General features: G+C 38.9%; 1 protein-coding gene across 1 annotated transcript in view; it reads right to left on the bottom strand.

The window, feature by feature from the left end:
• Positions 1 to 21,695, bottom strand: part of SCAPER (S-phase cyclin A-associated protein in the ER) — a 144,958-nt gene extending 123,263 nt beyond the window's left edge. The window contains exons 1-4 of the mRNA XM_009994363.1: positions 21,633 to 21,695; positions 17,904 to 18,021; positions 14,642 to 14,712; positions 8,992 to 9,189 (exon numbers count right to left, since the gene is read on the bottom strand). Coding sequence (XP_009992665.1) covers positions 8,992 to 9,189; positions 14,642 to 14,712; positions 17,904 to 18,021; positions 21,633 to 21,695 — 450 coding nt within the window. The remainder of the gene's footprint in view (positions 1 to 8,991; positions 9,190 to 14,641; positions 14,713 to 17,903; positions 18,022 to 21,632) is intronic.
• Between the last annotated feature and the right edge of the window lie 5,386 nt (positions 21,696 to 27,081).

The raw sequence follows: 27,081 nt of genomic DNA, 5'->3' as shown, positions 1-27,081 counted from the left end.
GCTGCTGTAAAGGGAATTTTTCTGCTTAAATCAAGTAATTATTACTTAGAAATATTTTGGGAACAACTACAAGTGAAAATGTATCGGTTACTATGCACAGAGCCACAAATTTTAATAATAAAACCTTTAATGCTAAGAGCAGTAAAAACACTCTACTCCAGTACAGCCAACTAATGCCCATTTTTGTAGTGTCACGTCTCATTCATCTTTACTTTTTCATAGAAAAAGGACCTGGAATGTATGCAAAATACTTTAAAATATAAAATTATATGGATGATTATTAATTCTGTTTAACAAATGCACATTTGAAATTCAGCTTCAGTTTTACATAAGTATCTTTTGAACTACTACACAGATCTAGACCATGTGCTGGTTGTTAGATGGGAAAAGTCACAAGAAAGTCAAACACAAGGGAAATCAAACAGAATACTACTGCTGATGTAAAAGTTACTCTTTGTTTTGAAATACTCCACAAAAAAAGCTAGCCAAAAAATCTTTCTTAAGAGGCAGTTGGTTTAGAGCACCAAAATAATTTGTAAGTAAAGTCTGCTATGTGAAATGAACAAGTCAAGCATTTTAGCCAGTTTTTTTTCAGTTTCACTAATAAAATTTCAGCTTTCTAATTCAATTCATGTCCATTTAGGTCAGCTCATGCTAAGTTGTGCTGACTGTTACTAACAATACGACCATAGAAAGCAAAATTTAATTCTGAATCATTTACTTCTCAATCCTGTCTCTGAGATATTCTTCACCAAAAAAATTCCAATCTGCATACGAGTTATATTTCTGAAGTGAGTTGGCACAGGAAAAAAAAACCCAACAACAAAAATACAATAAATGGCTTAACCTATTTTAAGGAATGTTTAGCTACACATTATCAGAAATGATCAGAGCAGAACCATGCAGCTGTAACTTGAGTCATGTTTTACGAACAAGGGAATACAAACAAGACAAGCAGCTGGAGCGGCCCCATATTCACTGATGCACATCTTTCTCCCTACAGCTATGAGGGCCATTTTGTCAAGCAGGATGAAGCAGAACAAAAGTGGCTCTGAAAGCGCCGTTACAGGCATCCAGATAACTACATATAGATGTACAGCTAAAATTACCAATTAGTTTACCAATTGGCTGCAACGGATTCGATTGGTTTGTAATTAATTCTAGTTACTGGCGCATACAGCAGGCCGGTTGGCGCCATCCCTTTGTCCTCCTGACACACAATCCTGGCGTGCAGGGCTCTGGGGTCTTGGACATCAATACAGCTCTCCAGCTCACCTATGGAACTGAGTGTAGCAGATATACCCTGCGGTGCTGAAGCAGTGGAAACTTGTACCACTTGAGAAGGTGCTGACAAAAAGGAACCTTTATGGGGTAAGCTACAGCTGCACTAGAGTCAAAACAATTTTAAATGCCATTATTTTTCAAGGTCATACCCATCCCATACGATTTTTAAAGTGCCAGCTCAAACTCAGAGAGAAAGCTATGCTGTTAAAAATAGCACTTAAAAGAAAACCATGACATAAAACTACAGGCACTCACAATACAGCTCCTGTTTCATTCTCCCTTCCATCACTCCAGTCAATAATTCTGCACATCAAAAAGCTCTTTTTCTGCTTTTCCTTCTTTTCTCCAGCTCTCAGTCATTACTTTGGTTTCTATGTATTTATCTTAAAGTTGTACTTCTAGTCTTTTCAACTGGGTGATATACTCTGCAATCAGTAAGGATCTCTAGTATCCCAGAGCAGCTACATCAGAATAATCCTATATTCCTGAACGATCTTGACATGGGTCCTGGAGTGGCCTGTTACAATCCTTAAAAACAGAATTGCCCTTTGTTTGGAAACCCCATAATGGCTTTGAAATGTTTTCTTCTCCATTCTCAAACAAGGAGAAGGAAAACAGGGAAGCACAGAAGACTCTTGTATTTTAAGGTTACTACAATTCAAAAGAGTATAATACCTGTCAGAGAAATTAACTCAGTCACCACATCATCTTATTGTCAAGGATAGAAATGTGTATTTTAGTTTACAAACTATGTACACTCTACATTGTCTCATTATTTACACCAAATATTTTAGATTATGTATTTACCAAAATACACTCCATTTTCTTGCACTGGAGCACATTTTTAGCAGGAAACATAAGTTCCTTCTTTCTTTCTTTAAATTTATGTTTTTAAGGATAAATGGGTGTTTCAGTAATTTGACACAAAAATTGCTTTAAAGATTCCTGGTAGTCTTTTCCATACAGATGAATTACAAACACTTAGAGCCAGCTCCGGAGTTAGGTTAAACCACCAAAGCAGTTGTTACAGCTTTGGGAGAGGATGAAAGGAAGCAGCTCCTCTAGCCAAAAGGCTCATTATCCCAACTCCAGTACACGGCAGATAATAAACAGATGCAGAGAGGAGAAATACACAATAATTTTCCAATAACTAAACCTCTCCCAACGGGTATGCTTTTCTAAAAGTTCTCATACCAGCCCTGCAAAAACCACTAGGCAGCACACTCTAGGAAGTAAAAGCTTTTTACGAGGGTGTGTAGTGATAGGACATGGGGTAATGGTTTTAAGCTGGAAGAGGGTAACCTAGACCTAGGTGAGACATGAGGAGGAAATTCTTGAGTGTGAGGGTGGTGAGACGCTGGAACAGGTTGCCCAGGGAAGCTGTGGCTGCCCCATCCCTGGAAGTGTTCCAGGGCAGGTTGGATGGGACTTGGAGCAACATGGTCTAGTGTCCCTGCCCATGCAGGGGAGTTGGATCTAGATGATCGTTAAGGTCCCTTCCAACCCAAACCAATTGGGATTCTGTGATTCTAGGATAGTCATAATCCTCTGTCTGCCAAGGATGTGCTCTTGAGAAGCCATTACCAAAGTAAACTTTCATCCTAAGAATGAATGTAGTGATCAGGGGCACATGCAGGGACCTAAATCACACAATTTTTTTACACAAAAAAAAGTAAATATATGATGATGCAAAGGATGGACAGGCAGGAATAGGATTATCGAGACTCCCAACTAGAAGAGGTGCCAGACTTCAGTGTCTGGCTTTTCTGAATAGATGACCAATCTGAAAGATCTGATCCATTTCTGTGACACCAAATGACCAATCATCACTCCATTTTCCTGTCCTTCATCGAACTTAATGATTATGATTCATCTGTGGAAGATGACAACAGTGAAAATGCCAAGGTCCAAAAAGAGGCAGAAGGAAGGCTCACACAATAGATTTTTATGTGGCATTGACTGCCACAGGGTATTTATTTAGAAAACAGATGTAAGCATACTCTTCCTAAATAACTTCAAATTAAAAAACAGAAGAGGTATTTCTTGTAACTAAGTGACAAGTGGCAGCCTAGCATACTTCTGACATATTCCAACTGCAGAATTTGTCATTCTGAAACAATTTGAACATATATTCTATAAAATCATATTGATCTGAAAGACTTGTCTTGTGAGAAACACAGAAGAATAATTATTCAAGTTCTAATATGTAAATAATTTGCTTAGGCTTTCAGGGAAACTCATAATCACCTTGCTTTTACTGATTAAGAACAGGCTCAATAATACAGAACAGAGTTCATTCCATGCTGAAATTCTCCTTGTAACTAGAATAATTCCAGAGGTTCAAAGAATGAAGACAAAGATACAAGGTATTAATGCTCAAACTGGTTATGAAACTGATGGAAATACACTTAATAGAGGACTCTAATGAGGAAATACTTAGCAATTAAAGGAATTTATGTGTAGAAAGCAGAAGATTATGAATAAACCTTAATTTAGGAAAAATAAGTGTAGTTTGGGCTGTCTTTTGTTGTGTTGGGTTTTTTTAGTCCTTTCAAAGGGCTTTTTTCATCCAGTAGAATCCAGGACACTGGGACAAGAATAATGTACCTGAACAGAATGGTTAGAGGCCTGTGCTGAGGAAATAAATTACATCATAATCCTCCTTGGGATACCTCTCTTAGGCCTTGCAGCACTACAAGGAAAGATGTGAAATTCACATATAACAAATTCTCTCTCCCAAACAGCCTTAAGTATTGAACCCTGATCCTGTATTTTTCCCTCCCTGGAACCAGGTACTTTTCAGATTTGTAAAACTGAGAAGTGTGTGGGTGTCATATTTTGAGGGGGTCCTGGTTAATTTTATGGTATCTCTTGTCATGAGTGCTTACAGAGAGGGCAATGGGGAACCTGAGGGATGCCAGAGGCAGAACAGAGAGTGCTCAGCATTCCCTCCTATTTCCTGCCATACCCTAGAAAAGCCAGGAGGGCAGGAAAGTCCACCCCTTATTGCTCCCTTCTTCCTTGCTGCTTCAATGTACTCAAAAGGTTTTAGAGAGAGGGTCCTGCTTTGTCACCAGTTTGCCATGTGCTCTGCAGGATCTGAATCACTCAGGTGCTCGGAAGAGTCCATGGACCCTTTTCTGGGTCAGCCCTGCCACCAGGGATCTTCAGACACTCGTATCAGCGATGATCACCAAGACCAGGCTTTGTATATATATTATATTGTATATATTTGTGTATTAGTTCCTCATCCAATGTGGTACAATTCCTCCCCTGTTCCAGTTAACTTGTTCGAGTTTTAAATTCCAACCTTTAAGTCTTTGTTATTCCTCTGATCTTACCCTGGGAGGGTGGAGGGGAGTAACAGAGAGCAATTCCTTTCTCTGGGATTTGGTTTGCCCTGACCATTAAGACAAGATAGAGGAAGGAAAAAAAAAAACAAAAAAATCCTCAAAAAAACCCCAAGACTTGAACTGGCTCTTACCAGTAAAAGTGAAGAAAAAAGTTTTTCAAGCACCAAGAAATGCTAAACAGCAACTTGAATATAGAACAAAATTTTCACATCATAAAGTTCAGATATTTTCAAGGAAAAAACTAAACCAGCTGAAACCATTCATTCCTCTTAGGAGGCAGAAAACCCAACAATTATATTTAAAGTAGTTTGAGATTCTTCTAGACTTACTGTAGCCTTACCTTCTGGATTCAGTTTCTCAAACTCTGTCAATGAGTTTTATGTAAGTGTGTGGCTTTTTTAAATTATTTTTTTTCTGTATATACACATACCACACCCACAATATATATATTAAAACTCAGTTGCTGAGTCACCTGAAGACTGTAAAACAACAGCAGCAGCAGCATTTCTCTGTTTGCATAAGACAAAATTGGCCACAGAATCTGCCTTCCTCCACTCAGAAATAATGTTGGGTTTAATTCCTTTTACCATAGAGTAAAAGATGTAAAGGCATTACCAATTCTTTTCCGTCTAAGCTCACCACGCAAAACTAGAAAACACTAGGTAATATAACATTAATAGAAACATCAGACACACAGAAACCTACCTGTTGAATATCCACACAACTTGCATTTTGAAATGTTGAAAGTTATATCCAAATCTGTTTGGCTATATCTAACCTCTATCACTATTGCACAAACGGATTTCTGTACAAGATGATGCTAAACTTGAGAATCCTTTATTTTAATTTTACAAGTAAATCAACTGTGTTCATTACATCTCTCTATTGAAGGCATCAAAGCCATATCTATATATCCAAACACCTGATTTGAGAGTTCTCCATTCCAAATCAATAGTTAAATACCAACTTCAGCAATAGCCAAAGCTGAGAGAAAACACACAAAACCACCGATCCTCTTACACACATTTCCACTGTTTGTATCCTTACCACAGCCCTTTTGTCTGCAGTTTCAACCACAATCAGCCACTAGAGCCCTTTCTGATTTGGGAGCATCAGACATTATCTTCAGTGACAATGTAATCAATAAAACTATACCAACTCGTAAGAGAGCAAAAGGTACAAAATAAAAAAGAAACACTTTCATACTAGATTAATCTGAAGTTTTCAAATGCCAGAAGTTGTCACATTTTTATTTTTCCATGGGTCTTCTTTTAAAACAGTATTTATACAACTTAAATATTTAAATAGAACAGCATAACAAACAAACAAAAAAACCCACATCAAACCACAAAGCAAAAAAAGCCTAAGTAGTTCTGCAAACTGGGCATCTAGTGGAGCCTGTTTTCCTATCTTCTCCCTACTGTTTCCTCTGATGCCAGAAATTAGTTAATGACATGCATTTCAATTAATTCTTGATTAAAAAAACCACAACAAAACAAAAAAACACCCCCACACACACCATCGTTCTTCCCTCTGTTGGTACATTCATGCTCTCTTGTTCTCTCTCTGAATTCCCTGGTGAATCTACCTGTCATGGAATGTGTAATAGCTAAATTAATTTTAAATGGCCCACTGATACTAAGAGTTAGGCAGGGATGACAGAAAATCATGGATAGACAAGAACAGAAAAGACACATGAAATGAATACATTAAACCTGGCCTCTCAAAGCCACGAGCCTGTAAAAAGGATTATACACATTATTTCCCTGCCATTTCAGCTTAGCAGATTTTGCCATGCCATACCTGCATTCCTGGTATTCCACTGATGATAGTAGAGCTGGGCAGATACAACATTAGACCACACTGAGCTCGTAAGCTGAGGCATAAATCACTTTGCATCCTCCCAGTCCCACATATCCCACAACAAGCAGTCGGAGCCATCCCTGGATGGCAGCACATTGCTACAGTCATCTTTACTGCAACAGTGGAGTTTGTCCCAAGCTGGGACAAACCAGGAATCCAGATTTCCTGCACTGCTTTGAATGATTTCAAGTAGCCAGAAAAGGCACTTCCAGAGATCTTGCAAGATCTGGCCTGGCAGGATCAGAACAGTCAAAACCAAGTATGAAACTTGGTGCTTTGGAGTAACGTGGTAGCAACAGATCTAGGACTACCAAGGCCAAGGCAACAAAACAACTAAATGCTTTGGATAAGTAAATGATGATTATTTACATGAACAGGCTCACAGACATGGACAAACTGCAGTGATCAAACTAAAGACTGAGTTAAGCTATTTTGAAGGCAGCACACAGGCCTTATACTAAGCTACATGAATTCTTCAAACCATGTCACAGGACTGCTTTCAAAAATCGTTTGCCTACTGAATCAATTCTAGATTACAATTTTAATTTATCAACTCCTAAAAGGTTGAGGTATTACAATAAATGCTTTCTATATATTCTATAGTATGAAATCTGTACTTAAACAAGACATTTCACTTGATGGAGGACAGCAAACACTAGCCTTTCAGGATCAGAGGTGAGAAAGACTTGCCGTTTCCACAAGGACCTGTTGTTCTCGATCACTAATATTCCATCCAAAATTAAAACATACTTCTACTCTAATGACGAGTTTGATCCCTCCCTAGCTGAAGCCTATGTCTGTAGCATCAAAAATGTCACATGCCTGTCTATTAAAAGTCCTGTAAAGCACTCACTCCAAAAGACACCAGTTAAGAACCTTGGCTGTAAGTGATCAGCTACAACTTAAATAGCTTCACCTCTAGTAGAAACCAGACTGTATTTGTCAACAATACAACTCCAAAATAAATCAACAGGATTGATAACAGCAAAACATTATTAGTAAAAATAATAGTTCTATACCTAATTAATTAACAAATATTTTAATAATTTAATAACAGAGTAATAATTCCCAGTTAACAGTAACCTTTACAAGAAAATCTTACAAACAAAAGACCACAGCACAAACACACACTCCAGATACTCGGGTAAAGCACTTTCTTGTGCTAAGAAGAAAAGATCTTTTGAAAGGTAAAAGCAACATGAACATCACAGAAGTTTTAAAACACATGACATTGGACTCCTCTGTTTACTAAGTCTTGCCTTTTTCCACTCCTGTTTTGCAAACAACTGATCCGATACATGCAGATACATACATCACTGTCAATCATCTACTGAAATGAAGACTTTCATTTAGGCTATGTAATATCACCATCAGAGAACAGATCAAGTAGCATGATTAAAATATGCTAAATGATATCTAACCCCAAAAATATGTGATAATGATACAAATACGCTTCTGTTCTTCCAGTCACAAAAGTTTAAAATGGTAATCTAATTACAATGCAAGACTGACTGATTTTCTTAAACCAAAAAATTCTCCATAGAAGTTTCCGGAGCAGGAAGACAGTTCAGTAACAAAAAGTTGAATTGTGTTAGACCAACCAGTGACTTGGAAGCCTCTAGCTACTGTTCAGTCCTTAAAGCTGCTTTCAATGAAATGTAGCTGTACACTAATCTCAAAGTCTATTTGGCAGTGTCTGATTACAGCGGAGAACTAGATGTATATGATAATGAAAAAGGTTTACTTCAGTTGATATAAGTAATTTTTACAGTGATTAGATAATCATTTACAGAATGTGCTGAGTTTTCAGCCATGTTAAATATGAAAACAGAAGTCGTATCTCTAACATTTCTTTTACAATCTATTCTTCTGGCTTCTCTTAATACTGGCACTAAATTCCATTTCTAAAGAATGTGCAATTTTTATTATATATCAATAGTCTTTCTATGTATCTACTAGAAAATTATTTCTATTACAGACACACGTTACTCAAAATTGAGAAGCACACTTGACAGTAACATCCCAACCAGACACTGTTTACTCCTGACCACCACCTTCTTAACACTAGAGAGACTTTAGAGAGTGATAACTATCACTGCACAAAGGTAGCAACGCATAATTAAGCCACTGAACAGGAAGCAAACAAATGTAAAAAAGGCTGAATCACAACAGTGCCACCTACAGTAAAGAACATTACAGGGGAAAAAAAATAAATCCATGTTCAGTCAGTAAACTAACAAAATCAGAACTCAACAAATTATTTCATTAAAATCCTGACACCTAATCACATAATGTACATCACTACAAGCTTTATAAACTCCAAAAATCTTCTTAAATCAGAATAAATATGCCACCAGTTTTCCTATTCACAAGCCTTCACTGAATATGAATCAAAAAATAACATGTTTCTGAGGGCCTAATTCCCTGTTTGGCTTTTTTGAAAAGAATTTTTAAAAATGTGACAACAGGCAAAGAGCATCTGCAGACTTACCTTGCATTCCACTACACTCTGATCCGATTCACATGTCACGTAGATTTCATCCACGGCCCGTCTGAGATTGTCAAACAGAAAAGCCCAGTATCTTGCTCGTAGATCAACTTTTCGAGGATGTCTTGTTTTTGTTGGGCTTTTGTCAAAGTTTTTATCTCCAGCTGCTGCTGCTGTTAATTTACAGTCTATGGAAGTGCTCTGAAAAAGCAAGATACAATGCAAAGGGAAAACAAGAAACAGAAGGAGGGTAAGGGGTTGGGCTTCTGTGCAACATAGTTTTTCAACATATTCAAACATTTGTGAACAATAAATTTTTCACTATTACATCACCACATTGACTTGAGGTTCTTAAAACACACTTTCCTATCTTAAATATATGCAGCAGCTATTTAGAACCAGATTCTGTTTCTTTGACATTCATGCTGCAGACTGTGCAAGATACTCTGCACACTGGAAAAATACATTTTGTAATTACATATCCTGCGTTACTTGTTCTGAGAAGTATGTGCGTCCAGAGGCAAAAACATTTTACTAACAATCACATCAGCAATATTCCATCACAGTTGAATTCTATTACCAAGACATTACACACCACTTTGTAATTTTTAAACCCTCATTGTAACGTGAAGCATTAGTGTCAGAGAAATGCTGATGTGGCCAGCCCTCTGACCCATGTGTTACAGCTGCACTGCAGAGGAGATGCCAGCAAGCACCGCACTGGTTACACATTTTAGAAGGCTGCTTTTACTAAGATTTCCATTCACCATATTGTTAACACTGCAAGCTCTATTCAACCCAGTGTTCAATGCTGTGCCAATGAAACAAGTTGCTCCTACTTGTAGCAAGTCTGAAAGTGTCCTCACTCTGGTTTAAGCTGTCGTTTAACAGCTTTCCCAACAACAAATCTGTTGTTTGATTGTTTAGTGTTAATGCAAGGGCTAATTGATCTAGCACTCCTTTGCTGCACAGATGCAGAGGACTGCCCATATGCTAGATGTGATGGGAGCAGCTGGAGAACATCCAGCTGGCTTCACAAACGCTGGCACAGCCAGGAACCACCACATACCTAGTGGGAAGTGCTGCTGTGCCACCTGAGTGCTGTGCATCTGTTGACCTTCTGCATTCAGCTAAGTCACTCCTAGGAGATATGTCACCTTGACAGAGATACACTGTCACTCCTCTGCACAGGACTTTCCAAAGGATCCTGACGCATTGCCTATTTGGCTGAAAACGCCAAATCAGCACTTGGCCCCATGACAGTGTCTTTATTAAACCTGAAATTCTCTCCCACAACAACAACAACAAAACAAACAGAAAAATACTGCTACCATGCCAGACTTCTGCAAGCTTCTGCACTTCATAGTAGCCATGTGGATAAGTACCTCCATTAAACCCAAAGCGACATGCAACTCTGTGTCATTTTTTGAGGGAGGTATTAGTTACATGCTAATAGCCTGCCTTTTTTTTTTTTCTATTACTCCAGCCATTTTAATAGTACATTTAATACAGTTTTCATGCCTTGACCCACTGTGGCACAGATCTCCAGAAAATCAGGTCTTACTGGAGTACACATGTAGGGTTTACAGCAAAATTCCATTCTAAAACCTCTATTTTTGGTGATCAAATACAAACAATCCAAACAAATATTGCACAAGCCAGTACAGTTTATAATTAAAATATCTAATTATAAGTATTGTAAATTGCAGAACAATTGTCCAGGACTCAACTGTCAGGACTTTCCCCTATGGAAAAAGTTAGGAAACATTATTTCTTTCTTCCTGTCTAAAAATGGATTTAATGGCAGGTAAGTTTCTACTTGGGAGACAGAGAATTCTTATAGAAAAGCAATTTCAAACCACAAGCAACATCAGGTAATCTGGAACTGCAGCATAGTTTTGCATGGACATATCAGCCAAAGTACTTTTAAGAAAGAACTATAGTAATATTTTTATGGTGAGACATGATATAGAAGAGACCCAAAGTCTGTATAAAACCTAGATAAAATTTTCCTCATTGTCTATAAAAGAATCTTTCTTTTGTGTGGATTACCTCTTGAATTCCAATAAACTGTGCCTAAACTACAAAAAGTTCCCTGCATTTTTAGGAAACATGTAAATGAACTCATATTTCTCAAGCTCAAATTACAGAACAGGAAAGCAGGCAACAACCAAATGGTTTTTCAGTCACTGTATTCAAGAACTTAAATGGCTTTCTTCTGCAGATTTTAGGGGCCTTATTTGATAAATACACACCATAAACACAGCTACTCATCCACGAGAACTGAACCCTGACACAAAGATGGAACCTGCAAAACTTCAGTAAATTCCAGAGCTCTGTTTCTTTGGCAACCTTTCACTCTGTGTTCCAGTCTGCTAATTTTCCCCAGTGCTCTGACTACCTGTACCACACAGCATTAAACACAGCAAATTCCACTTTTAATTAGGGAGGGAGACACAGTGCTGGCAACATGGCTCTGCTCTCACCTGCATTTGTGTTCAGATTCTAATTTTTCTGTAGGAAGTGGAAGAATGGGAACCTGATTTACTGCAATCACACTAACATCTCTGCTGCCCTTACATATATCTCAGAATGCTCCAAGTGTACTCCAGATGAACCCCAGCTAATGGATGCACGAGAGAGATGTTCAGGAAGGATGCATGTCATGAACAACCAATGAACAGGAATTTCAGAAGGGTTTCATATGTCAGAGTATTTAATATTTTAATATTTTTTCTTCTATGATGTAAGAGTCACCTCTTAAAGAATATCTTGGAGAGGTGCTGCTACTTAGCTGAGGCCTGGTATGTAAATGTTTAAAGCAAATCTTATAGTGGCTAATTTACAGCTCCTTTAAAATACAGTTTATAATGACCCAACCTTAACTACAGAATCATAAATAGCTATATTAAAATAACAGTGCTACCTTTTGCTGCCTGTATTTATCAAATGTGACCTTAGTAAAGTGATGAGCTTTCTGCTCATTCAGCTATTACTGTTGATACAAAAAAAGTCATTTGTTTTGAAATAGAAACCATGTGTAATTCCCATTATTTGAAATATATATTTTCCATTGTATTTTTATGGCAGTGTAATGTGTCATTAATTAGCAATAAATGTTATCCTAATACTATATCTGGCATCTGTTTATTATCTCTCTCATATGTCAGCCATATTTTCATTAGGAAAACTGCATGTTGAATTGTTAATTACTGTAAGTTGCAGCAGCTCCATTTTTACCCCTGTAAGCAGATTTCCAGTGCCTCAGTAAAACCTAAGTAACATTTACAGTTTCTCATATTCCAGTGGAACACCTTTGAAAGGATGCAAATCCCTGTACTACCAAATTTCTTGGACATCATCACAATCACACAAGCAGGTAAGCATTAAGTTGGTGGCTAGTTACTAGAAATAATATTTAAGTTCCAAATACAAGTCAGTTTTAATACTGTACATTTGAATTTGACATAGCCTGGTGGTGTCTGCCACTCAAGGAAACTGAAGTTAATGTTTAGAGTACGACTCAAATCAGGTCCTATGTTTGCCACTTCAGTATGAAGAAATTCCAGGACACAAGATCAAACTCAGCAAGTTATTTTCAAACTTCATGAAGTTTGACCAGCACCAACTACAGTGAAATGAAAGCTAGTATTCACTTAAATCTAAGAGCTGCAGCAAAGACTACTTTCAATATAAAGATACTTAGAATTACCTTTATATTTTAGTATAGTATTTATATAGTTTTAAACAGTATTTAGTTTTAAACAGTATTTATCAGAAATATGTACTTTTGACCAACTTATATTTTTCATTGTGATGCTCAGGTTGAGAGCTATGCACCAGGAGAACTCACTTTCCAGAGACGATCACAGAATCATTCTGGTTGGAAAAGACCTTTAAGATCATTGAGTCCAAGCAGCAGATGACTGAATCCAGCCCTAAGACCATCTCTCCATCTCTCTGGTAGTCAGAGGGAACACACGGGCACAGGACAAAATATTTCTAACAGTGAAGTCTGAGGAAAACTAAGGCAATAATCCCACATATCCACCCAGAAGGAGCTATATCCAAGCGACATAAACTCCACCTATATCCTTGTGCCTAGTGCTTCCAACAACCAGCAGATATTTCACTTTGGGTAGAAATTGAGGCATATGCCTCATTCCACTGACAAGACACACAGACACAGAATTAAGCTTTTCTGAGCAGAGTTCTAGAGCTCTGATTCTGCAAAATTCCACACACCAAATAATATGCATGTTTACTCCAAATGTGATGATAACTTATATAGACATGATCTAGCAGGCCTACACTGAAGTTTTTCCTCACTAGAACAACAAAACCCACCCAGGAATGGCAAAGATACAGAGGGGATAGTTCATATTACCTCACTTGCAGTGATAGTTCAAACCTTAAACAGCAGGAAATGCAAAGCTTCTGTGCCTTTGAAGTCAAGATACATGGGAATCTCAAGTAACCCAGGGTGCATGATGAAAGTGTCATTGAAACTAAAGTGCTGCTTTTCGACACATCCCCCCCCTTCCAAATAATTTCAGTAACTTGCCTTGGAGTGTATAAGTAAGCAAGCAAGGAAGTGTATACTTATTCTCAGGATGCCCAACTGAGAGGAAGATAATAGTTCTTGTAATGGAGCTGCTGGAGCAAATTCAGAGGCCACAACAATGACCTGAGGCTGGAACAGCTCTCCTGTGAAGACAGGCTGAGAGAGTTGGGGTGTTCAGCCTGGAGAAGAGAAGGCTCCAGGGAGACCTTAGAGCACCTTCCAGTGCCTGAAGGGGCTCCAAGGAAAGCTGGGGAGGGACTTTGGACAAGGGCAGAGAGGGAGAGGACACAGGGGAATGGATTAAAACAGGAATAATACAGAGAAATTCTTTAGTGTGAGGGTGGTGAGACCCTAGCCCAGGTTGCCCAGGGAAGCTGTGGCTGTCCCATCCCTGGAAGTGTTCAAGGGCAGGTTGGACGGGGCTATGATTTATTTTCTTGAGTTTAGTGGCTTATTTATGTATGAAGTAAGACTAAAACTGAGGGATCAACAGTAGTAACAAAAAAAAGCCACCAATTTACAGCAGCATCCAGTCTTTGAAATGCAGTAGAAATAAAGGTGCTGAATGCCAAATTGAAGTGATTATATGCACAGACACTCAAGAGTCCTCTTCAAGCCTGAACTGCACCCACTAGGAATGGACTATGTTTGAACAATATAGTTTTACAATAGCAATTCCATGCACAGCCACTAAATAGCTATCAAGTATTCTCCTGAAAACTCTGTATTTACATAATACCAAGTGACTAAAACAGACAGAACCAAAATTATGTAGCACATAACTCTCATACCCAAAACATTCTGGAGGGTAAACTTTTACAGGGTGCCCTAACTACATCAATAGAATCCCACCTTCACAGAACAAGAAAACCAGGATACACAGTGTTTGTAACATACTGCTAGTACATGAAGACAGAACACAAGCTTAATAGTTGCTAAACTAAACTGGGAAAATGATGTATCTATGTTTTAAAGATGCAAATACAACTCTATGGATGCAGAACATTTTTTCTTTTTTCCTAACGAATAACATGTATGATCTTCCATATGCCATATTACCAAAATCTGACAGTCTCAAAAAGCAGATACCTGTTTTGCAGTCTTGTGTGTTCCTTGAGTCACTCTTTTGGTTTTTCCACTAGCTTGCCATTTTGATTTTCCTGTGGGAGAAGCAACAGGTTTAACCAACAATAATGATTTTAAAATTCACATATCCTTTCTTGTTATTCTTAACATCCCAGGCCAGGTCCAACTGTACCTGTGCTTTGGCCTTCTTTACCCAGTCCCTTGCTTCTCTGACAGCTTGTCAGTGTTTCCTCCAGGACACCTGGCCCTGCTTCCACTCTCTGTGTACCTTGTTTTTACATTTAACTGTATGCAGAAGCTCCTTGCTCATCCATACAGGCCTCATGGCTCACCTGCCTGCCTTCCTCTTCCTTGGGACACAGCAAGATGGCTTCAGGCCTCATTGCTCTGGTGGTTCTGGCAGTTTCTTAACTGATTAAGAGTTACTTTGCATAAACTCCTGTTAGCTATACCTACCTGTTGCACTGAATCTTTGAGATGTGCTCTGGGGTAATTAAATATTTATATATATATTTTTATTAATGTTTTCTTTCTCCAACTTAGTCACTAACTTGCACAACACAAAAATCACAGGATCCAATTACCACAAATGTAAACAAGAAAGACAAAATACTATGGCAAGAGTACTCTCTAGCACAGACTACATCTAAGGAAAACTTCCGTGATTATTTAGCTGGATGAAGCCAAGCAAAGAAATGTGTAGTTCAACACAGTCCCATCCTAGATCATAGAGAGAATTACTGAATTTCAGAATTGTCCAGTTGAGTTTTTAACAGTTTTTAGGCTAAATCCCCTAATACAGTCCAGCTGTTTTACATTGCTCTGGTTATGTAAAGCAGCTGTAAACCCCTCCTAACCAAGCTCCTGTGCAGCTGGTTTGCATCACTGGCTATTCCAGGGAACAAGGCAGTTAATTTTAAAACAAATTAAAAATTATTTGCTTGATAATTCATTTCAAAAATGTTATACACTAGCCGAAACAGGTACAAATTAATATACTGAACTCAATTCAGCAGCATTCAGGGAAAAAAATCTCATTCAGCTAATTTATGTAAAAATAGTTCCTAATCACTAAAAACCTTAACCTGAGACTCAGTTCCATGTCACAAATATGCTAACAGATATATTTAAATCATTAAAGTCTCTCTTCTAAGATGTTTTACATTCTGCAAAGACAAGGTCTGGAATGCAATGGCATACAGAGCTCACACAGTGAAAAGTGCAAAAAAATATGGGATGGAAATTAATAGTTACTTGGATTTTAATTGTCATAAATAACTTTTTACTGAAGGCTATAAATTCACTTTTACATTTATGCCTCATGTTTTGGGAGAAAATGTTAGACTTGCAGCAAACATTCATGTATGATTCATATTCAGTCACTTTTAAGGAAAAAGTTACTTGGAAGTTACTAAAAAAATACTGTGAGGTAGCACTAAAAAATAAGACACTTTAAACAGAAATCGAATCAACTCACAGGTAGCTCAGAACTACTGTTAGAAATACACCCTATGTCCCTTTTGCATCAACTTGTTCATATTACTGCCTTCCCCAAAACTGTAATTCAGAACTTACAAATAACTAAGGTCTCAATTCTCTTTCTGCTTAAATGATGTATGTGACTAGTTCAGTAGCATCAGTGGATCTACTGACATACTCAAGGACATGCAGGCAAATGTTCAGACCAGCAAAAAGATAAAGGCACCTTCTGGAGACAGATGAAGCTGCCATCCGAACATGGAAGTGGCCAATTTACCAATCCACATATTGATGATGAACTAAGTAGCTGCTGCATGTGCTCCAAAGCTGGGAGATGTGCATTCTACTTGGTCAGATTATACTTAAGTATTAAGTAATTTCCATTTTCTCTTCCTACACATAGCTAACAAAAACGCAAAGTATGTTTTTCTGTTGCTGCTCTATACAATGTACTAAGATAGCTGGGACAATACTGAGGTAAAAGGCTCAGAACCAGAAACCAAAGCCTGTAAATATGGACATTTATAATTAGGTTTAGGATGTTTAGCTGATAAAAGTTATCTGTCATTCTGCTTGACATTGTCAAACAGAGGTACAGATATGCATTCTGAACTGAATGTAATTTCCTTGATGAAACCTATGTAAATAACTATATAAAAATATCTGAACAGGTTTTCAGGTATCTTCTTGTCTTCTGTCACTTTAGACTTTTAAACTTTAAAAAGAAAAAAAATAAAACCACAATATGCCCTAATGCATAAAGGAAGCCAAAGGCAGTTTCAACTTTACTTGAATTCGCCTCAGACATAGGGTTAACTACCTTGTCACTTAGACAATAACAGTTCATAGAAATATCTTTTTCACTGGCAGAATCCCAGAACAGCTGAGGTTGGAAAGAACATATTGAGACTTCCTAATCCAGCCTCCCAGCTTAAAGTAGGGTCATTTAGAGCAGGCTGCCCAGGACTGTCTCCAGTCAGGCTTTGAGAACGTTCAAAGATGAAGAACTGCCCACAGTTTCTCTAGGCAACTTGTCCCACTGCTCAAGCACCCCCACAGAAAAAAATAAAAAATAAAAAAAATAAATTAAAAAATACTTTCAGATACTCCTGCCTAGGTCTCAAAAGCAGCAACTCCACAGGGACATGGGAGCTACACAAATACTTGAGATAAAGTCCCCCAAACCAGCATTTTGACATCTGGAACAGCTTAAGCAGTATAAAAATGAAAGTAAATTCCTGGGTCCTTAAGTCTTTATACCACAAGAGAATATTACAACAGTAACAAAACTGTTGTGAGGACTTGCATGATGGAAAACTGTGCCCACGAATCCCCTTACTTAAAGACTCTTCCCAGATGTTTACCAAATACTGAAATAATACCCAAAATAAATTTCCCAGCTTATTTGCTTAGGGCATAGAGAGCATTTTGTTGGATTATTCTAAGCTATCTCTACAATTTTGAATTCTCAAATTACAAGAGATCAGTCTAAGACAATATTATTTTACTACACAAGTATCTTGGTAAAACCAGAAAGAAAAAACAGTCTGAGATGTTAAAGTAAAAACAGTTTTTAATCTGTCGCTGTGAAGGTTTCATAAAGTGACCTGTCAACTGCAGGGTGCATTTTGGAAAAAAGCTTTATATTATACCACATATGCTAAATATAACCTTTTATTTTTTAAATAGAGAAATTCTATGTAAGAAACATGTTTTCGTATGAGCAGCTGCAGTAGAGAAAGGAATGGAAGAGGTGAAATCTGGGGAAAGACTGTTGAACACATACCATCATCTTCTTTGCTTTCTAGTGGAACACTCCAGGCAATTAGGTTCCTTGCTGTACGTCCCTCTTCTGCAACTATTTTCCTTACTTTGTCATGACTATTAGAGCATTGGAAAGAAGCCTGAAAACAAGAAACACAGGGATGGAAAATATGTACAGACAGAATTTTTTGTTTTGACATCTTAATTCCATTAATATGTGGCTAAAACATCCAAACTGAGATACAGAAGTATTGAAATTTCACCAGCTATCTGGAACAGGTGGACACAATAATTTTCACAGCCAAACATTTTTCTGCATGATAAGCAGATCATTTCATCAATATGACATAAGAGTTCCTATCCAGCCCTCAGTATGGGTATGGCTGCAACAAACATTTTCAACCTGCATTTAACTGATGCTAGAGCATCACAGTGCACTTCACGACATGTCTGTTATCCTGTGTTAATTACAACTAATGATGCAAGATAAAAGATGCATGAGACCAAAATACATTTGTTAGCTGATTAAAGAGAGTCTGGAGAAAGGCATGGGATTTACTGGAACCATCTGAAATGCATAAAAACCACTTCTCTCACTGAGAGGACAAGAACCTAGAAAATATACCTAGAAGTTAGTGTTATTACTAGAAATCTACAGCTTCTTAAAGACAGAATTAGAGGCACTGGGGATAAATTTCATTTACCTAGTAAGCATATTTCTTTGCCCTTGCAAAATACAACATTGCAAGACCTTTGAAACCAAGTATGTTAAGAAACATTTGGAACTACTGACAGGTGTCGATTAGATTGGACCAGATGATCACTGTAAGTGGCTTCCAGCTGAAATAGTCTGTTCTATTCCAGGTAAAATCTTGACTCTTCTACAGCCTATTGAGTTACTTTGCAGAAAATAATTTGAAACAAAGCCAAGCTACACACTCTTAATACTAAATCTATGTGCCATTGATAGCACAAAATTGCTGACCAAGTTACCTTGAAACAGTGACAAACTTAACCACACAGAAGTTACATAAATCCACACGTTACTTCAGGCACGAGCAGACTGATTTTCTAAAGCACTCATCAGAAAACACATTTCTCCTCGTTCCTACCACCACATGACTCCAGCCTGCAACCACTTGTTTTATAGTACTACTACATCTTTGAAAGAAAATACAGTAAAAATGAATACAGCAGATGAGTGGCTAAAATTTATGAGGGTGGTAGGAAAGGCAACACAAATGAGAAACTGCTTTTACTTCAATGCCCATAAAATAGTATTCAACTTGGGTTTCTCTCATCCAGATGTCCCCAGCTGGTTGTTTCAAAGCTGCAGTGTGCCACCTAGTGCTCCATAGACCCACCTAGGGGTACCACCACGGAATACAGCAAAAAAGCATTGCCATCTAAACAAACTTTTGGAATAACTAATTAAATAAATAAGGCAATTTATAATTTTTGGTCCACAGAAACTTGAGCAAATCGTGTGAAATGAGCGGATCTGTATTGCACCGGTTCTAGTCTATCTGTATTCTATATAATTAATTGCCTGTTCTCACATGGCATTTTTAGAGTGACCATTTCTTCTGAATCTTGGATGGAGGGTGGCACTCAGATGGTCTCACACAAGCACATGCTGGCATCTGAGGTGCCAGGGATAGTCCAAAGTTCTGGATGTGTCTGCAGGTTCTGATGGAGCACACATGAGACACCTAGATATGCCTGAGCATCAGCTGTGGGGCTGGAGAGGAGGGTCCCTTGGCATAAGTTTTTATTCCTTTGTTGCTTAACAATACACTTCCCATCATTAATCTAAAGATCCATGAATATCACATAACTGGTTTAAAATCACTTTACATCACTGTATGAACTCCCAGAGTAAATACTTGAGGTAGCTTACTTTGGAACAGAGTTAAATAATTTTAACTTAATTGCCTCTGAAATGTGTCTGTCTTAAACCAAAAGAAAAATATTCAGACCACATTTCTCAATGATTTATTCTCAAATCTTAAAAAAAAAATTAACCAAACATTCATCTTAGCTGGAAGCAAAGCTAATTCATGACATCTCCAACTGCCAAAAATGAAATAAGTACAGAAATCTTTCTTCGTTATTGCATCTTTTCTTTTAAATCCTCCACCAACAAGCAGTGTTCACTTAGTATAATCTATACAATATTTAGCTGTGGCTTTCCTACAGCATACTCATTCCTTCCATACACACTAGACTTGGAAATAATTTGAACTTTTTTTATTTCCTATTATTTTTTATGTTGTTATGCTCCATTTCATCCTCCCTTGGTCTCCTTATCTTCTGTGCTTAACATCCCTGCTCCTTTAATCTTTCCTCTCCTGTTTTTCAGATCTCAGGTTTCAATTTGTCTGAATCTGAGCACTTAGGGTTTACTCTTCCAGACTGGCTCCAGCTGATTCACATCTGTCTTTGAAAGACAAAGTCCAAAAGCAGATACAAATACTTCAATGAAGACTTTCTCAATGCTAAACACTGTGGACAGGCTATTCACATCTTACAGATGATAGTCCTATTTAGTCATCTCAGAATTATGCACTGGGGGGGGCTGCAACATGATAGTGGCTTTATCATCACTTGTGATATAACCATATCACATATGTCGTGACTTACCACACATAAATTAGCATGACTTACAGTCACAGAGTAACAAAGCCTGGAAGTAACTTCTGCACATCTAGTCCAATCCCAAGTCCCTTTCCCCTGGTCAGAGCAGTCCCAGCTGTTCCTAATGTTCAAGCAGAATTTCTCCTGTTGCACCTGCAACACTTGATAATCCCAAGGCTCCTTTTTGCACAACTGCCACCAGGACAGTTTCCATCCTTACTGCAGGAGATCACTACTCTCATGTAAGTGTAAAACTCTGTATTAGTTCACACCAAGCTGACCTCTTTTTTTATTAGTAGTAGTATTTTCTTTAATACAGATAGATACAGAAGTATCTCAACAAGATATTTCCAATACTTTGTATCACAAACCTAGAGCCTTACTTAAAAGTCTAGTCTGTTTAAGTTAGATGTCAGCTAAGAGAACACATCAAACCCTTAAAGGATGTCTTACAGGTCAGTCAGCAGCAGTGAAGTGTACAGCCCCAGAGAAGTGTCAGCTACTGTGCCAAAGGCCACAGTGGGTATTAACATGGTCTTTTCATTTCATTAGACAAGAGGAGGATTTAATACCCTGCTCAGATCAGTGAAGTGATACTGATACCAAGGCTTTTGACCGGTCCCTCAACCTGAATCCCTTCCTCTTCCTTGCTACTTATCCAAAGGAGTTACCTTCTTCCAAGTGCTGTAGATGCAATCATCTGTTAGGCAAAAACACTGACTAAAAATTTGGTTAGCCTTAAAGAGCAGATTTTTGTTATACAGTCTGTGCTGCCCCTTTGCATGTCTATGAATATTAAAGGATCTTTTATGAGGATTCTTATTTTAAATTACGTTCATACATATAAATACATTGCTGTAAACAAACCCACCAGTTTCATTCACCGCACTGGCAAAGAAAATTCCTGCAGCTCTAAGCTCAGGTGCTTCAAAGGACACCACTCCATCACTAAAATGAACATGATGGTCTTACACTAGAGCACAGTTTCTAGAAGTGACACTTTCACAGAAGGTACAAATGAAATGATTTATCAGTCAATCCCAACATGAAAAATTAAGTTTTTCTTGCAGTAGGAAAAATCCCACCATACTGTTACAGTAGCTGAATGTCTTACCATCACGTTATAGCCTTCCTCCACATCAACAGGCTCACTTGTTACATTTTTGGATGACCCCATTGAGTTTTCATACCTGTGCCAAAATAAATGCAATTAATCATTTCATGTAAACCACTTCCAAAATTAATTTTAGCTTCTTAGGAGCACTTATGTTTTTGACATCTGATCAACACACTAAGGTTTTCAGAAGACAGTTTTATTTGTGAAGTGCTTCCATTGCTCCTTATTAAAAGTAGCCACAGGTCCAAAAAGAAAACAATGAGAATGACCCTACAGGAAAATGTAAAAGTCTAGATAATAAGATGGTGAACAGTACAAAGAATATTAAAACTTGTAAACAATTCATTGCATGGACTGCTCTAGAATAGCCAAAGGCAATCAGAGTAGCTCTTCCTGAGGTAGAGAGCTGGGCAAGTTGTTTACTAGTTCAGAAAGAAAAATGAAGCAGAGATACACTGAGGAATTAATATCAGAGAATCACTGGTGAAGCAAACTAAAATGGAAAACTTCTATTCTCATTTTATAAAAAGATGTGGTGATTCCTGCACATGTCAGCTCTGAGAAAGTGAATACTTTTATCCAGTTTTGAACTATCAAATCATTGGCACAAGTGCAGAAGTGCATGAGACTAAACAGTTACAGTTTTATCAAGTATTCCAAGAACAGTGATCACAATTCTGAAATAAAATTAAACCCTTGCCTTCAAGGTTGAAGTAAATTCTAGCCAGCTACCAGTTAAGAGTGCAGAGTCTCCTGCAACAGTTCTTCTCCTTCAGACACTAACCAGAAGTTAGACACTTCTAAATTATCAGAAATCAGAACAAGATTAACCTTTAATCAGATCCAAAGCTGAACTTTGCTCTTTACCATTAATGATACTTCTTTAGATGAGCTGTTCACCTCTTCTCATATTGCACCTTGCACTCCTCATAAATTACTTATTTTTCTGAAAGTCAGTAGTCAAAACCCATTCCACAAACAGGTGGTTTTTAAGATTTGCACTTGTTTGTATGCTTGAAGACAACGTACTGAGCTTGTGGAAAATGTAACATTCTGCAGCTGGGGGAATGAAAATGGGTTTTTGAGAACAAAGTCAATTGTATTTCAGCATCACTTCAGACATCAGGGCAGGCCCAGCATGAGGACTATTAATCTTCAGTCTAACACTGAAGCACGTAAGGAAACTGCACTTTTCCTCACCAAATTGACTCGGTTATGAACCTGGTATAATAAAAGCTGATTGACATATACAACCGAGAGCCCAAGTGTTTTCCCAGTACTGCAGGGCATTCGGAAGCAATTAAGAAACAAGAATCTGTATTTAAAACGGGCAGGGAAGGCAAACCTCACCCCTGAGCGTGCAAGACCTAGTGCTTTTATAACCCGGATTTTCCCTCCGGCAGCTGCGTGAGACCATCAGTTAGAACTAACAACACTGTCAGTAGCTTTTACAACGCAGGTATTGATGCTGCCTGGCGGCAGTTGTTAAGTTTCCCTAGGACACGGGCACACACACAACTCCCCCCCCCCAAGAGGGGGGCCCTGCGCCCCTCAGAGGGGCCGCGAGGCTCAGGGCCGGCACGGGAACCCCCCTCGGCACCGCGTTTCCTCACACACTTTGCTCACGACGAAGGGCTCGGGCAGAAGTGACGGGACAGCCTGCGGAAGGCCGGGCCGCTCCGGCCGCCGGGCTGCAGCGGGGCTGAGGCGGAGCTCAGCAGCCCCCGCTGGCACAGGGCGCCCGCCCGAGCTCTCCCCTCAGGCCTCATCGTCACCCCCCGGCTCCGCTCGCCACCGCGGGCTTCCCGGTTGCCTGTAAGTGATCTCTTCCCATCTGGGTTTTTACCTCCACAGCAGGTAGCAAGGAGTTCCAGGCTTTGCAGGAGTGAATTGTCATGCTCTGTCAGATCTAGGATTCACTTCCTTTTAATAATTTTCAAACTTGAATTCAGAATTCTTAAGAAAAAGAATAAAAAAATTAAAAAAAACAAATAAAACAACCAGTTGTGATTCTCACAAGCAAGACACTGGTGGTGGAGATTTCTCTAAAATGTTTCCAGTTCTCCCCAGAGCTGTAGACTTCCTATTGCCCACTTCTTTGTCCATAGCCAGTAAGTTCTCAGTATCTAAAGCTGGGTCCTTTTGCACACACTGACAGAAGGGAAGATTCCTCCCCGGTGGCTGGAATCCCGTTTAGGTTGGAAAAGACCTTGAAGGTCCAGCCGTTCACCCAGCCCTGTCACGCTGCACACCTTCTGAGCGTGCCTCGGGATGGGGACCGCCCCGCTGCATCGGTGATGTACAAGGCACGGTGTGCGGGCAGGAGAGGACCCGCCAGCCGCGGGGGTTTAACGCTGGGGGGGGTCCGGGCGCTGCCCGGCCTGGGCACCACGCGTGGAGAAACGACGGGGCCCTCAAGGGGAGCCCAGCCCTTCCCGTGGGAACTGAGGCCTGGGAAACACCACTTGCGAGGAAATAACGGACAAGCAAGAGCCTGCTTAGCCAAAGGAGAAGGGAAAAGGGGTTGTGGCTGTGTTGAAGCATGTGAAATCATGGTTGTGAAGGGAAAGAGAATAATCCATTTCCCCCAGTGCTACAGGAATGATTAGAAGTAAAGAGGCCTAAACTGTAACCAGAACAATTTCGATTGCCATCCTTACAACAAGAAAAAGAGTAACAAGGATTGGAAGAGATGGCTTGGGAGATCACACATGCTCCAGCTGAAGCCTGACCCACTGCAAACGTTGCTCAGAAATTACACATGTATTTCACTGGTTCAGAGCTGAGCCAGGTGGCCCCTGAAGGTCCCACCCAAATCTCTTCTACTGTCGTTGTTCAATAACGAGCTTGTCTATTAGTAATAATGAGCTTGTCTATTAGTTATCAGGCACTTGCCTGAGGTTCCACAACTGTCTCTTTGGGTTGTGGCTGAGCTGGGCACCCTGCATCAAATCCTGCTATTCTGGTTCTGAGCCAAATCAGGTATCACATCAGAAGAGTGTCATTTTATATAACCTGTTTCCTCAGATATTAATAACAACTAAATGCAAGGAAGCAGGAAAATGGGTCTGTAATGTCTGCACAGTCTAAAATACTTCAGGATACTTTGTATAGGGTGTTATTAGAATTAATGAGAACATTCAGATAGTTTTACTACTAAAGCAAATTACTGCCATTTTTTAATCCAAACACGGGTTATTTGAACTTGATTATAAGTAAATTATTGCTCAGTTTTTTTCCTCACTTAAATCCACATCCTAAAATCCAACAACTTCTATAAAGGAAGAGGAAGGGTAATCTTTGCATGCAGGTCTTAGATGCACTTAACTGATGCAGCTGAAAATGTTTACATGTGATAAAACCAGATATGAGAATATGTCAAGGTGCAAGCCTATCTAAATAAAACTACTGTAAATCCATTTATTCTGAAAGTGACATGCAGTAAAGACAATTGAGACCTATTCAAGTTGGGCAGTGATTTGTAGAACTAAAATGTAGAAATGTCACAAAATTATAGTAAATACCAGACAGATCACTTAACTTCCTAGAAATAACTATTGAGAAGCTGTGGTTTGTGTTGCTGGACAACTGCTTTCGTGCTGCCAGTTTAACATGTCATGTTTTGCACATGACTTCAATTAATCCCTTTGTGACTGCAAGAACAGCTCCAAACAGATTTCTGAAAGGCTGTATGCAATTTGGCTTCAGGGAGGGGGAAATATTTTTGAGAAGTCAGGAAGTTCAGCACATAACAAACTTTTTATATAGCATGGCTTGTACTCTGCTTTAAAAAGAGCTTCACTGCTACTCTCTGACTTACAAGCTGCAATAGTGATGCCTTTGCTGTGCACTTTGTTAACTATGTTGAGGGAACATGAGAGCCTCTCTCTTTTTTTTCCCCCCAGAATGGTCTTCGATGTTATTATACGACTGATTAACTGCACCCTGGGAAGTGTCTGAATTTTATTTTGCCACAGGCTAACTACCAAGAGAAGAATATTAATTCCTTTTTGCTGAGCTTCAGATTTCTTCCTCATCTATCAGATATAATGACTTCTTGGTTTTGCTTGCTTTACTGATCCAGTTATTTGTATTTCCTCCACCTATTTTCAGTCATCTTGGCATATGAACAGATTATTAATAAATTGGCTCTTTTCATGTCTACATTGAATTTGTTATCTGGAGACTATTGCAGTTGTTCAGGCACTGAAATGTTTAATCTGATACAGTTGTCAACCCTTGAGATACACAGGAAAGAGGGGTTTTTTGGGTGTTAGCAATGCATTAGACAAGACAAAGCATCTTCAGTACTATTTCAGAAAACAATCAAATCTTATTTCTGTTTTGACTGCTTATTGGATTTGCTTTGTCTACACGTGCCACAAGTAGTATGATTTAATTCACTTTTTGTATATGTGATTTATATAAATACTGATGGGAAATTTGACATTTAAACCAATAAAGGACATTAGGCTTTACACACTATTAGATTTCTCTTAATAGAAAGACGTTTCTTATATAGGCAGGAAATTGCAATAACACATTTACTAATTTATTGCAATATTTTACTCTCAGATCTTAAAAATGAACTGTCGTAGCTCTTCACAGTTAATAGAATTTGAGGTCAGCTGGGGAGCAGTACATTGCTATTGCCACAGGAGAGACAGAGCAGCACAGCAGACAACCTCCATTCACTGAGGCTCTGTTTAAGCCCAGCAACAATTGCATTTCTGGAAATCCAGGTAGGTTAATCTCACTTCTCTCCATTTAAAAGAGGAGCTCCAGATATACACTAATATTGAAAGGAGGAATAACCAATCTAACGGTGGCCTTACATAAATCTCAATTAATCCAGGCTGAATGATTAATTTGACCTCAGTGGGCTTGGGATCAGAGCAATCCCAATTTCTTATGACAGCTCTTAGGAACGGTATCTTTAGTTTGTCTGAGTACTAAATGAGGTCACATTTCTTTCACAGCTTGCTTTTCTATTATCGGTGTTGAACAGTTATGAAACTGGGCATCGACCCGCCTTGTTAACTCATTCATAAACCATTTGCTCCCCTGTTACTTTGTGCTGGAAGCGGCGTCGGGCGGGTCCTCAAAGCAAGAGAAACGTTCCTTCTTTTTTTTTTTTTTTGCTGTAGAACTTTTATGCTGCCGTTTTCCTGATCACCATCCCCCATTTCAAGGTGCCTGAAGCTCTAGTAACTACTCCCTTCAGCCTGAGGCTTAAAAACTGGGGATCTTTTCCATGCACCTCGATAGTTTTTGCTGCCTCCCACTGACACGGGAGAAAGAGCAAGAGGATGAACTAACTAAGTATCCTACCCGGGAGCAGCAGGGCTCGGGGACTGTTTCTCGCAGGGGGACGGGCAGGCCATGGGGCAGGGCACGGGGCAGGGCAGGGGGCAGCCCGACCCCCTGTCCGCCGCCGGGCCCGTCC

This window comes from Chaetura pelagica, unplaced genomic scaffold, assembly GCF_000747805.2.
Source record: "Chaetura pelagica isolate M959 unplaced genomic scaffold, ChaPel_1.0 scaffold222, whole genome shotgun sequence".
Taxonomy (NCBI): domain Eukaryota; kingdom Metazoa; phylum Chordata; class Aves; order Apodiformes; family Apodidae; genus Chaetura; species Chaetura pelagica.
This window is presented reverse-complemented; position numbering and strand designations above follow the sequence as displayed.